Source organism: Sapajus apella, unplaced genomic scaffold (assembly GCF_009761245.1).
Source record: "Sapajus apella isolate SASKATOON/1434 unplaced genomic scaffold, GSC_monkey_1.0 scaffold27, whole genome shotgun sequence".
Lineage (NCBI taxonomy): Eukaryota > Metazoa > Chordata > Mammalia > Primates > Cebidae > Sapajus > Sapajus apella.
This window is the reverse complement of record NW_022436967.1, coordinates 1,110,691-1,123,198: the sequence shown is the minus strand read 5'-3', so window position 1 is coordinate 1,123,198 and position 12,508 is coordinate 1,110,691. Positions and strand designations below refer to the sequence as shown.

Here is a 12,508-nt window from a genome sequence, read left to right as displayed (position 1 = left end):
GTTGTATAATTATACTCTTGTTAACCCTCTACTGATATATCCAATAGTAGGGAGAAACAATTTTACCAGACACATAAAACAAACAGCAAATCTGTTTCAACCTGAACATTTTAGTGTTAGAGAAACCACCATGCATGGCAAGTGTCACCTAATAAGCTGTCCTAATTTTGTGTCCACAGGGCTGAGGAGCTACAGTCTAAATGCATATGCATGTTTGGAACTGAAGTCAGTTAACTTCCCTAGGACAAATCTTTACTCTTCTAAAGAAGGACAAGAACAGGGTTTGTTTTCAGCTAACCATTTATAATGGCTCAGTTTTCATTTGTTCAAAGGAATAGAATCTAATACTTTTAAATGGGGTCAAAACAGTACCATGAGGAAAATGTGTACTGCACATATTTGTGATTGTGTAAGAAGAATCATTCTTTTTAAAATCAAATTGTGTTTTAGTTTTAGAAGTCTTTACTCGATCTTTTAAAATCAAAATTAAATATTTGAGACTCCATCCCCACAAAAATGAAAAAATAGATTAGTTGTTTTAAACACTATTCATTGATTTCGCTTTTCATGTTATAATAAACTTACGTATATAAACATCTGAATATGCATGGTATAAAGTATAGGTACAGCACATGTAGCAGTAGTATGACTGTGCATATAATATAAAAATATGAGAAAAATTTTACTTATATAAAAACATGTATACATAAATAAGTGTGCAGGAGAGTTTTTGAATGAGAATCTGCTTTTTACATACTGCCATTTTGAATGAAAATTATGGATACTGATTTCCTGATTAAAGGAACTCTGTCTTGCCATGACGTGTCCTAAAAATAAGCCAAAATACAACTTAATCTCCATCACTTCGTTTCTTAATTACCGATTGACTTTTTTCCTGCTTAAAATGGCATTATAAAGGCAGAGAAATTTAATAATGCAAAAATCACTTTTGAAAGTAAGAGAAAGAATAATTCTAGTTACCTTTTAAATTGGTACTTTTAAAGAGAAATTCAAATCAAAAATTAATTAATTAATTAAACGCTGAGACCAATCTGCCACTGTGAATATAAGTACATTAACCTCAGGAATAGCGAAGAACTACACAAACTTTCCATGAGACTTTACCAGTCTTTTTTCATTTGGCAAGAAAAAGCTCAGGAAACATTTCTTGTTTAAATTCTATGAATCTAGACTATGGGAAAAAAATAGAAATAAAAAAGAAATTCTTACCTCAAGCAACATATGATAGGGAGAGATGTAGACAAATGAACAATGTTTACTGGAAATAGGAATTATAAATCAAATTTTGAAAACCCTGTGCTAAGAAAGGAAGGAGTTGTTATAAATTCACTTAGAGACCCAAACATTAGGTTTGGCTAAAGAAATGTCAGTCTTGAATACATATTAAATATTTTCAAGAGCAAAAATTGAAATTACTGAATTGGGAATGCTCCAAGTTGTAAGTCATCATTTCTACTTTGGACAATTGTCTATGAACTCTATGTTTGCCTTAAATAATTTTAATTGGTATAATTCTTTCAAAACTCTATTTTCAAATGGACAAAAATTAAAGGATGACATATACTTTGGCCATGACTAACCATTTTATCTTAGATATTTATAAATTACAGTTTAAATTTCAACATTATATTGCTCTCATTTATAAGTTTCACAATATTTTATTTTCTTTCTTTTTTTTTTTTTTTTAGACAGAGACTCCTCTGTCGCTGAGGCTGGAGGGCAGTGCTGCAATCTCAGCTCACCACAACCTCCCCTTCCTGGGTTCAAGCGATTCTCCTGCCTCAGCCTTCTGAGCAGCTGGGATTACAGACGCCTGCCACCATGCCCAGCTAATTTTGTATTTTCAGTAGAGACGGGGTTTCACTATCCTGGCCAGACTGGTCGGTCTCAAACTCCCGACCTCATGATCCGCTCGCCCCAACCTCCCAAAGTACTGGGATTACAGGTGTGATACACAGTGCCCAGCCCACAGTGTTTTCTAATACTGGCATAAAAACGTCTTCTGAACATAAACATTCATCCACAGTTTCTCATTCTTTCAAATTTCTTCTTATCAATTATCCCCTTTGCAAGTTAAATAATAATTAAGGTGTGGAAATTACTGACAAAGCCTAAATATAGAGGCGGAAATTTTCTAGAATCATCAGTTGAAGTCCTAGTTAGCAGTAACATTTCCTTCTCAATTTTTATGTCAATATATGCCTTTTTCTAATTAATCTGGACAGTTTCATCTGAAGATATATAGATATAGATAGATAGATAGATAGATAGAGATAGATAGATAGATATAGATATAGATATAGATATTTTTTGTTTGAGACGGAGTTTCGCTCTTGTTACCCAGGCTTGAGTGCAGGGGCGCGACCTCGGCTCACTGCAACCTCCACCTCCTGGGTTCAAGCAATTCTCCTGCCTCAGCCTCCTGAGTAGCTGGGATTACAGGCATGCGCCACCATGCCCAGCTAATGTTTTGTATTTTTAGTAGAGATGGGGTTTCACCATGTTGACCAGCATGGTCTTGATCTCTTGACCTCGTGATCTACCTGCTTCGGCCTCCCAAAGTGCTGGGATTACAGGCGTGAGCCACCGCGCCAGGCCCGAGATATTTTAACAGAATATAAAATGTATAATGAAAATGTACAAAGTGTCAAAACTCATCATTATGTAAAAATAGTCATAAATTTAAAAAATTGTTCAGAATTACTAACATTGCATGTAGATATGATTATAGCTATGGGATTATTGTTTTGGACATTTTCTTTGTCGGTGATTTCTCTCAGGTTGACAATGTAATTTGAAGGTTTAAAAGTGCACGGGTTTAGATATATTCATCAGGGGTAAATTATTAGTGAAACAGGTGGTTGTTCTTAAGGGGATTTAATACCAAACTGACTCTTCCTCTAAGAAGTGTTACATATTTTCCTGATCAAATTGATGGGAAAAAAAAAAAAAAAAAAAAAAAAAAAAAGACAGATGACTATAAAACTTCCTGATAATGAAAAAAAAAAATCTGACATAATAAATTCTCAAGGATTTTTACTCAAACATAATTCCTGGATGTGTCTCATAAACAGTAGCCCCTAGAAACTCCTCTTTAATGTATTCAGCATATCCCCTCTGACCTTTGTTCAAAATGCTCTGGGTATAATCCATTAAAGCAGGAGTGTTATCTAAATTGGTATCTAAAGGGAAGCAATGCAATGTCAATGTAAAATAAATTTGTTTCTTTCCTCTTGGCCATAATCATGATGTATCCATTTTTTTTCAGAATTGAAAACACTTTTCACAGTATAGTCATCTATGGTGTATAAAACCATGTTTACAAAGCCCATATACACAGAAAAAATCTCAGTCTTCAATGAGAACTTTCTTTGCCATGCTAAGATATATTGTAGAGAATGACCACATAGTAATTGGCTGTTCCGTTAGTCTTTTCTCCTAACCCCAATAGGTAGGTATCAGAGACTCAAGAATTCTGCGACTCACAGAACTGCATGTTCGTTTTCTGTAACTACATAGAGTTATAACTAAATTTCTTATAAATTAGTTTGAATATGCTGAAATATATGAATAGAAATAACTGACTCCTTTAGTTTATCACCAAAGTTAGAATTCCCTGGATTTTCAAAAGACGAAGTAAAAATCCCTATTGTGTGTCTTCTCTTGGGCAGATTGCCAAGATCTCAAGTTCATCAGTTCATAATTTATCTTCTTCTGGTACAACTTCCAGAATTATTTGCAATGATCTGGTTATTCTCTCTACAAAGAAATAAAGAGAAATTAAAAACGCATAAAAATCAGAAATGCATAAAAACAGCAAACTATGAATTATTTTGGGTTGAATACCAAAAACATACAACCGCCTATTTCATAGAGCACTTTCAAGAATTATTTACTTCATTAGAATCCTATCGTGCTCAATGAATTTGTCACTTCTATAACTTCCCATGATGGCTTCTCAGCAAGAATAAATTAATATTTTGCATTAAAATAAGGACTTTGATTCATGAAGCAGAAGGCTGAAAATATTTTGAGACAATAGGACCAACATATAAATAATGTTTCAAAATACACTTCATATTCAGTTTAAAATTGTTTTTTCCACCTATGAGATTACAACCAGTTCCTCAGAAGAATTGGGAGGAGAATCAGAATATAATTTTCATTCTCAAACATGTAACATATTATTGAGAATATTGTCTTATCTCCTAGGGCCCAATTTGCCTAGTCAGTACAATGAGAGTCTAAATCAATGAGAGTTAAAGTGTGGTTCCCAGACCAACAGAATTAGCTTCATCTAACACATTAGAAATGTATCTTTCAAGCTCAATCTTAGACCTACTAAATTAGAAACTGAAAATGGGGTCTAGCCACCTGTAATTCTGATAGACACAAAAATGTAGGAACTTAGGGCATCTTGAGAGAGGCTGGCTCCAGTGTGCAGAAAAAGATCAGTCTTCTTTCTTTGAGAGCCATTGTGCTAGATGATTTCTAAGGCCATTTTATCTCAGCAGAACTCTAATACCTTGGTTCCTGGGGACATTCGTTCTTGTTTGCTTCTTTTTTTTTTTTTTGAGATGGAGTTTCGCTGTTGTTGCCCAAGCTAGAGTGCAATGTCATGACCTCAGCTCACTGAAACCTCTGCCTCCCCGATTCAAGCAATTCTTCTGCCCCAGCCTCCCAAGTAGCTGGGATTACAGGCATGTGCCATCACACCTGGCTAATTTTGTATTTTCAGTAGAGACGGGATTTCACCTTGTTGGTCCAGCTGGTCTCAAACTCCTGGCCTCAAGTGATTTGCCGGTCTCGGCCTCCCAAAGTGCTGGATTGCAGGTGTCAGCTACTGCGTCCCCGCTGGTTTGCCTCTTATCTTTGTGATTAATTCCTCCACAGTTTTTTCAACGTCCTGCTATCCTGGAGCAGTCAGGGCCTAACCTCTTGATGGTTTCAGACTCAGATAGTCTCTCATATAGAATGTTTCTCCTCATTCATGGCTTGTTATCCATAATAGCTCCTTTCAAGCCATTTTTAATGACATTTAAAAAGATATTTTTTTCAACCTTTGCTTTCTGTGTTTGTCAAAGATGTTGTTCTCAGCACATTAATTTTACAGTCTACATCAATTGTAAAGGGCCCAGCACAGTCGTGGCAAATTATATATACTATGCGAATGTTTCCTAAATAAACTGTGTTTTACACAGCCCACTCTTTACATTGAGATGTAAGTACAGCAGAAGGGAGCACACTCAAGAGCAATTAAAGCCCATATTTTCAGAAAAGGGAAATGAAAAAATTATCCTATAAAAATAGGCATTTGTGGCCTAGCGCAGTGGCTCACGCTTGTAATCCCAGCACTTTGGGAGGTCGAGGCAGGTGGATCACGAAATCAGGAGTTTGAAGACCAGCCTGTCCAACATGGTGAAACCCCGTTTCTCCTAAAAAATGCAAAAATGGTGCACACCTGTAGTCCCAGCCACTCAGGAGGCTGAGGCAGGAGAATCACTTGAACCCAGGAGGAGGAGGTTGCAGTGAGCCTAGATTGTGCCACTGGACTCCAGCCTGAGTGACAGAGTGAGACTCCATCTCCAAAAAAAAAAAAAACAAAAAGGCATTTGTGGATTTGTGGGAAAAGGAAATATTCATCAATAGTTAAAGAAATGTAGCTTAGGCAGAGAAGGGGCGAGGGATATGTGACAGTACGTTAAAACAAACAAACAAATAAAAAACCAAGAGATCTCAGGCATCTGCAACAGCCAAATGAAAAGTAGGGGTATTCAAGAGACATCATCTCCAGCCCTGCCTCCCTAGAGAGATCCTGCTCCTAGCCTCCTGAACTAATCTCCATAATGACTGCCCTCCTCACTCAACATGAAAGCCTTTTTCAAAAATGTCTCTCAATATTCAGGGACCCCAGTTGTCTGCTGTCTTAGACTTCTTGTTTCCCCATGTCATCACATTGCCTCCATTCAGACAAATGAGAAGCAACTTAGATCCTGCTGCTTTCCTACTGTGTCCTATCTCCTTCTTAAAAGCTTGGTTTGGATCCCTGATTCAGGAGCACACAGCCAAAGAATCGCTGTTCTGGCTTTGCCCACTTTCTGCTATCTTTCATCTTCCTTTGTGTTCAATCAGCGCTGTTGACGATATCCAATGTGTCTTTCTTATGAGAGCCCTCTTGGAATTTCATGATTTGAATGATTGTCATGGTAATGAAGGCTTCTACAGAGTAATTGATTTTGACCATGAGTGCATGTTGGAGTCACACCAACTTTTCCTTCTAGATTATCTGACAGCAGTGGACCAGACAGGGGAGCTCAAGAGAGGCAAGTTTGTCTTTAAAGAAGCTTCCAGCTTGCCTGGGAAAGCTGCAGAGCATGTGGCATTCAGCTGCCATGTCTATATCCATGTTCAAAAACAGTCTTTCCGCTTTAAGGGTAATCATCCATGGTACTATTTCTTTACATAAAGGTGTGTTAATGAGTCTGCATTTGGTGTTTTCAGTAACCGTAAGGTACAGGACCAAGTAACGGTTGTAGTATTTTTAGCTTTACCTTTCATGTTCCCTAGTTATTCTTGAAATAATTTGAAACAACAACTGACCCTGCAAAATTTCATCTACTCAACCATACCTAGCCCAATATGGGAACTACAGCAAAAATTGCCTATGTTTGTGATGTAGCACGAGGCCATTTTTTTCTGGACGTCACCACAAGCATAACAGTATTTATTTAAGGCTACAAAATATTTTCACCAGCGTGATCTCATTTTATCTTTACAGTGAAGATAGTTTGGGCCCCTAAGAAATGTGGGCAAGTTTAACTAATTTACATTTTGCACCACAGTCTTCATGAAAAGTCTGTTAAATGCATTATTCAGCTTTCAGTCACTTATCATAAATGAAGTTATCTTGACCCACTGTATGCAGCATATGCTTTTAGGGCTCTGGAGCTGCAAACTTGCTGCCCACAAAGATGCATTACAGTCATTCTGCTGTTTCCCAGTCTGATTTTTTATAATCAACGATTTTGTTTAAATAAGGCTGTCCTCCATCTCTCTCCCTGAGCAAGAGGGACCCACTTCCAGTCACCACACTCAACCCTGTGACAGGGTTTGGCTGATAAATAGAGACAGCCAAGAGCAACGGCTGCTGTGAGTCCTGGCTCGGGTCTGCCAGGGCTTGCCACCTTCATGTATTTACATATGTCATTGGAGTATCTGCCCCTTTTTCCTCCCGTGAGAAGCTTGTGTTTCTATAAGTAAATAAATAATATAACTAACCCACCAGAAGAATTAACCATTCTGTCATAGATGGCAGAAAAAAGCTTTCTGTGAATCTCACTATTCCCTTAAGAGCACGTTTTCTTTTCTCCCTAGAAATGCTATCAAACAAAAGTGGCTCCATACTGGCATCCTGTGGCTGGAGAGATTTATCAAATCTCTGAAAATCTCAGCTCCTCAGATTCTGAACACTCCCTGGCTGTCAGTACTCAGCAGCCTTTCACCATTTTCCAAGTGCTATTTGGTTACCTCTCATTTTTCATGGAAACAACCTGTGTAAGACATATTTTGATAGACTATCATTTTCACAGGGCTAATCTACTCGTGCATATCAGGGTAAAAATAAATGATAATATAAAGGTGATGGAATTTTACCAAATGAAAGGACATGATATTAAATCATTGAACAAACTGCTCCAAGTGAAGGCTGTTGGTCTCTAAGTCCACAGTGGGTTTATCTCTAACAAAAAGATCATAGAGTAGCTGGGAGAAGGGTCAGGGCGCTGCTTCAGGATTCTGTTGTTTGGTGTCTGTGTGTGTTTTGTTTTGGCCAAAGGCTAAGAAAATACTTCCTATTGCAGCAATAAATATTATGAATTTTCTTTATTTTACTACAAGAATGCTGCCTCAGAGAAAAATCAAACAAAATTACGGAGGATTGTTGGTTTTTGCTACTCACTTTCAAGGCAGCTATAAAGATAAAGAGTTACAACGCTCGCAGTTTAAAAGCAGAATTGCCATGCTCCCTGGTAAGACTTAATGGCATTTTTGAGAACCAAATAACCATTATGGGACTACTCCATTGCTGCTAGTTTCACAAATGGCTAACACTAAACTTGGAGGCCTTGGAAATGTTCAAAACATCATTAGAGATAGAAAAATAGCAAAAAAATTAAAAAAAACAAAAACCTTCAAAATTACATGAGCACCAAAAGACATCAATGAAGGATCACGCATGAAGTCTGCTTGTTAAGATGAACAGACAGAGAAATAATACAAAGCACACACATGTTTGTTAGCAAGAGGAAAGAACTAGAGTTGGCTGACCCCAAACAGAAGGAACAAAAGGCCTGCTGAAGTGGGACAGAACAATGGCTTCGCACTTTCATCATGCTCCTTCTCATTCCAGTCGAACTCTAGGACCACCTGCTCTTTCTTCCTCAAGGCTCTTAATTTTCTGTGCTGCTCAGGGGTTTTAACTGTCTCAGTTAGTAGGGGAGACGGACATAGAGCCCACAGCGATGAGTGCTAATCTGTCCTAAATGCTAGCAATGAATAAAGCAACCCTAATGCTAAATGTTATTTATTAGGCTCCCTTTTCCCTCAGAATAGGCTCTATATTTAGTGTCTAGAACACAGAAAACTTAAAAAAATTCCACAGAAAACTAGTGTGATCTGAGAAGAAATGGAGATTAAATACTCAGTTAAGGCAATCGGTGTGCCTGTGTCAGCCATAAAGCACCTCATTTGTATAGTAACATTTCTTTGGGGAAACAAGAGCCAGATATAAATAGTAGTATAAGATCTAAAGATGCAAAATTCCAATTGAAGGCTAATAAAAGGTATTAACAAAACTCTGCTTTAAAGGACTGGCTTCTAAATGAGTCTGCACAGCACACTAGAGATTCGATATGCATATCAAGTTTTTTGTTTGTTTTTTAGTAACAGTGGCATTATTTATTAATAATTTAACCAGAAATCCCCCTAAACCTTTAACTGGAATTTAAAAAATTAATTATGGTAAAGTAAGTAAATTAAAACAAAGAAGAATTATGAAAGCGATGTTCTAACTCCCCAAATTCACCAGCAAGAATAGATCTGCCCCTCTGGCTGTACTTGTTACCTACCTACTTCTCTCTCTCTCCCTTCTACAGGAGATCCAGTCTAGAAAGAGCATGAACTTAGAAGTCAAGCAGATATGGGTTCAAATCCTAGTTCTATGGTTTAAAATAGTACACTCAAAAGTAAATTCTCCATTTTCCTGAGCCCTGGTTTTCTCATCTGTACTTGAGAATAACAGCATCTCACACATCAACCTTGTTGAGCATTGGTTGAGATGGTCATGTGGATCATGTAGGGGAAGTGACCCAGGAAAGCCTCTGACAGAGAGATATGCTTTCAACACGGGTTATTCATAAGAACGCTTCCTACCTAGTGATCTATGTGTTTCTCCTCCCCCAATTTAGCTGGTCACCAAGTCCTGTTGGTTTTTCCTTTTAGTGTATTTCACTTTCTCTCAGACCCTGATGATACTGCCTGTGTTCAGAACTCCCCTCAATTCTCATCAGGATTGCTGCAAACTCCATATTCTGTCTTCAGCCCCAACCTATTTTAATCCACCCTCACAACCCCCAGGGTGATTCTTCTAAACTATAAAGCAGCCTGCATTTGAATTTCAACTATTCTACTTTATATCTGTATGACTTGGAACAAGTAACATGCATTCTCTCCTGCTATAATTCAAAGCCTATTAAATGGGGGTAATAATTTTTCCTGCCTCAGTGGGATATTGTAAGAATTAAATAAAGCCTTGTCCCCTCCCTGTGTCCATCTGTTCTCACTGTTCAATTCTCACTTATGAGTGAGAATATGCGGTGTTAGGTTTTCTGTTCCTGTGTTAGTTTGCTGAGAATGATGGCTTCTAGCATCATCATCATGTCCCTGCAAAGGGGAACTAATTCTTTTTCATTCTTTTTTATGGCTGCATAGTATTCCATGGTGTATATGTGCCACATTTTCTTTATCCAGTCTATCATCAATAGATATTTAGGTTGGTTCCAAGTTTTTTCTATTGTAAATAGTGCTGCAATAAACATAGATGTGCATGTGTCTTTACAGTAGAATGTTTTATAATCCTTTGGGTGTATACCCAGTAATGGGATTGCTGGGTCAAATGGTATTTCTGGTTCCAGATCCTTGAGGAATCGCCACACTGTTTTCCACAATGGTTGAACTAATTTACACTCCCACCATAGCACATGTATACCTATATAACAAACCTGCCTGTTCTGCACATGTATTCCAGAACTTGAAGTAAAAATTTTTTAAAAAGAAGTAAATAAATACATGTGCACACAATGTGGAAGCTGCTATTGTTCTCTTCATTGTTCCTGTTGTTATGATCCTTCATGAGTCACCCTTCCTTTCCAGGTAGTGTACAGTAATAAAGTTTAAGACATTTGCAGCCCGCTGCCTAACTCCCCAATAAATCTCACATCACTCATCAGGTCACATGTTATGATATAGAATCACTAAACTGCATTCAACCCAGAAGAAAAATAATTGCATTAGTAAGGGATTCAAAGACAGATTAAGTCATTTAGAGATCTACTGATAAAATTTCATCTAAAACAAAGCTATTTCTCCTAAGAAGTGATTACAGCAGCCCAAACCAACATCCTTAAAAGATTCAATGGCGATACCTTAAACGTCCTTCCTGCCAAAAAGTAGTTCCAATTAAAATGCAATAGTGTTCTCAAATCATCAGTTGTGCCACTTATATTTTGAAACATCAAGTACATTATGTATGTACACCTTTGTGAGTTTTCTACGTGGTCTTGCACAAGGTCCTGAAAGTACTGAAAATTCTTACCTGACATTATTCTAAACCACCTGGGTTTCTTGTCCCATATAATAAAGAAATAATATGCAGGCACCCCAGTCAGAGTGATGGCTAAGCCAATCCCTGTACTTAATGGGTCCGAATAGAGGGAAAGGGCAACCATGAGGAGGCATGTGAAGGAAAACACAGCTGGGATGAACAGCGGGATCTGGAACACAGAACACAAAAAAAGCCACTTCAAACATGTCCACACAACAGAAGCGGGGTCTGAGATGAGTGTGTCGGTCGTGAGACACACTTTAGTGACAAACTGTAGTCATGTGACCAGGTGACAGGCACCAACGTGCCTTGCCTTAGTAGCAAAATCTCTTTCATGGCACACAGATAATGTATCAAACATGCTCCTTTAAATGTAACTCAATTTAAATTGTTTTTAAATCTTTGGATAGAACAAAATCTAAGGACAAGAAAGGATATTTTTATTAGAGATGTTCTGTTGGAATTATTTTACTAGACACCATGACGATTTGTGATTTTGATCTCAAAAGATTGGCTCATTGATAATTATGATCAGAACCCACTTCAGTGTGGAGTCAAGAGGACTGGCTGCTTGTTACATGTGAAAGTCTTTCAGTGCATATCGATTTTCTGTTGAGCTTCACAATAAGAACTGACAGGAATAAAACGGGCCAACTCCTATTCAACCGCTAATAAAGACGCTGCCAGCGTTAGGCAATGAATATTATTAGAAACAAACCCTGACAACATGACTGACAACATTATCTACGCTGTTTCCTAGAAGCAAATAAGTAGTGAGGTCAAATCAATCCATGAGCGTTCAAGTCTGAAGGAGATGACAAGCGTCTTCTCCAGTCTCCAAAACGGAAATGCTTACTCATGGTAAATGGGCGTTACGTGGTAGATTCATAGATCTTCTCTTTTCCTGTGTATTTCACATTCCTACTGCTTTTAGAGGATATAGTATAAAAAGCAATGTAACAAGTCACAGCGTTAAGTACTTACAATGCCTGTTTTGTAGCAGCCACCTTTTTGGAATTGGCATTAATGAAGTGTCGCTCTCACTCGTTCTCAGCATGGCTGTCTACAACCCCAGCATAAAGACAGACAGAAGTAGCCCATACGCTGACTCGATCAGGTCATTGAACACATTCATGGAAAATCAACATGCCAAACATTCATTCATACCATCATTTTTCAAAAATGTGACAGACCAAGTTCAGCACATCACATAAAAATTTTGATGAACTATATTTTTTCCAACTTAAAATAAATCCCAAAGGAAAGCACTGCCTGAAAGAGTTAAACAGTTTGATTCCGCAGGCTGCTGCCCCCAGCCCAACCTCCCCATCTCCCCATCGTCAAGCTATGGCAACGGGAGGACTAGGTACTAGGTGAAAGATTTATGTAAACCCATCAAGATTGCTGAGGTTACCTTGAAAGGACGATGCATATCTGGGCATTTGTATCGAAGATAAATCAGCCCAGCAACTGCCAGCCCAATAAAAAGCCACCTGACAAAACTGAGGAAATTCAAAAGACTGTCGAGGTCTCCAGAGAAGAGCATTATCATTGTCAAAGGGTGCTGAAGAGGGAAAGGGAGAAAAGCCAAGCTTGGTGAATTCAATG

At 37.9% G+C, this 12,508-nt stretch overlaps 1 protein-coding gene across 1 annotated transcript in view; it reads right to left on the bottom strand.

Annotated features, from left to right (window-relative positions):
* Positions 1-2,974: 2,974 nt before the first annotated feature.
* Positions 2,975-12,508, bottom strand: part of SLC7A11 (solute carrier family 7 member 11) — a 72,023-nt gene continuing 62,489 nt past the window's right edge. The window contains exons 10-12 of the mRNA XM_032292274.1: positions 12,315-12,464; positions 10,892-11,069; positions 2,975-3,780 (exon numbers count right to left, since the gene is read on the bottom strand). Coding sequence (XP_032148165.1) covers positions 3,719-3,780; positions 10,892-11,069; positions 12,315-12,464 — 390 coding nt within the window. The 3' untranslated portion in view covers positions 2,975-3,718. The remainder of the gene's footprint in view (positions 3,781-10,891; positions 11,070-12,314; positions 12,465-12,508) is intronic.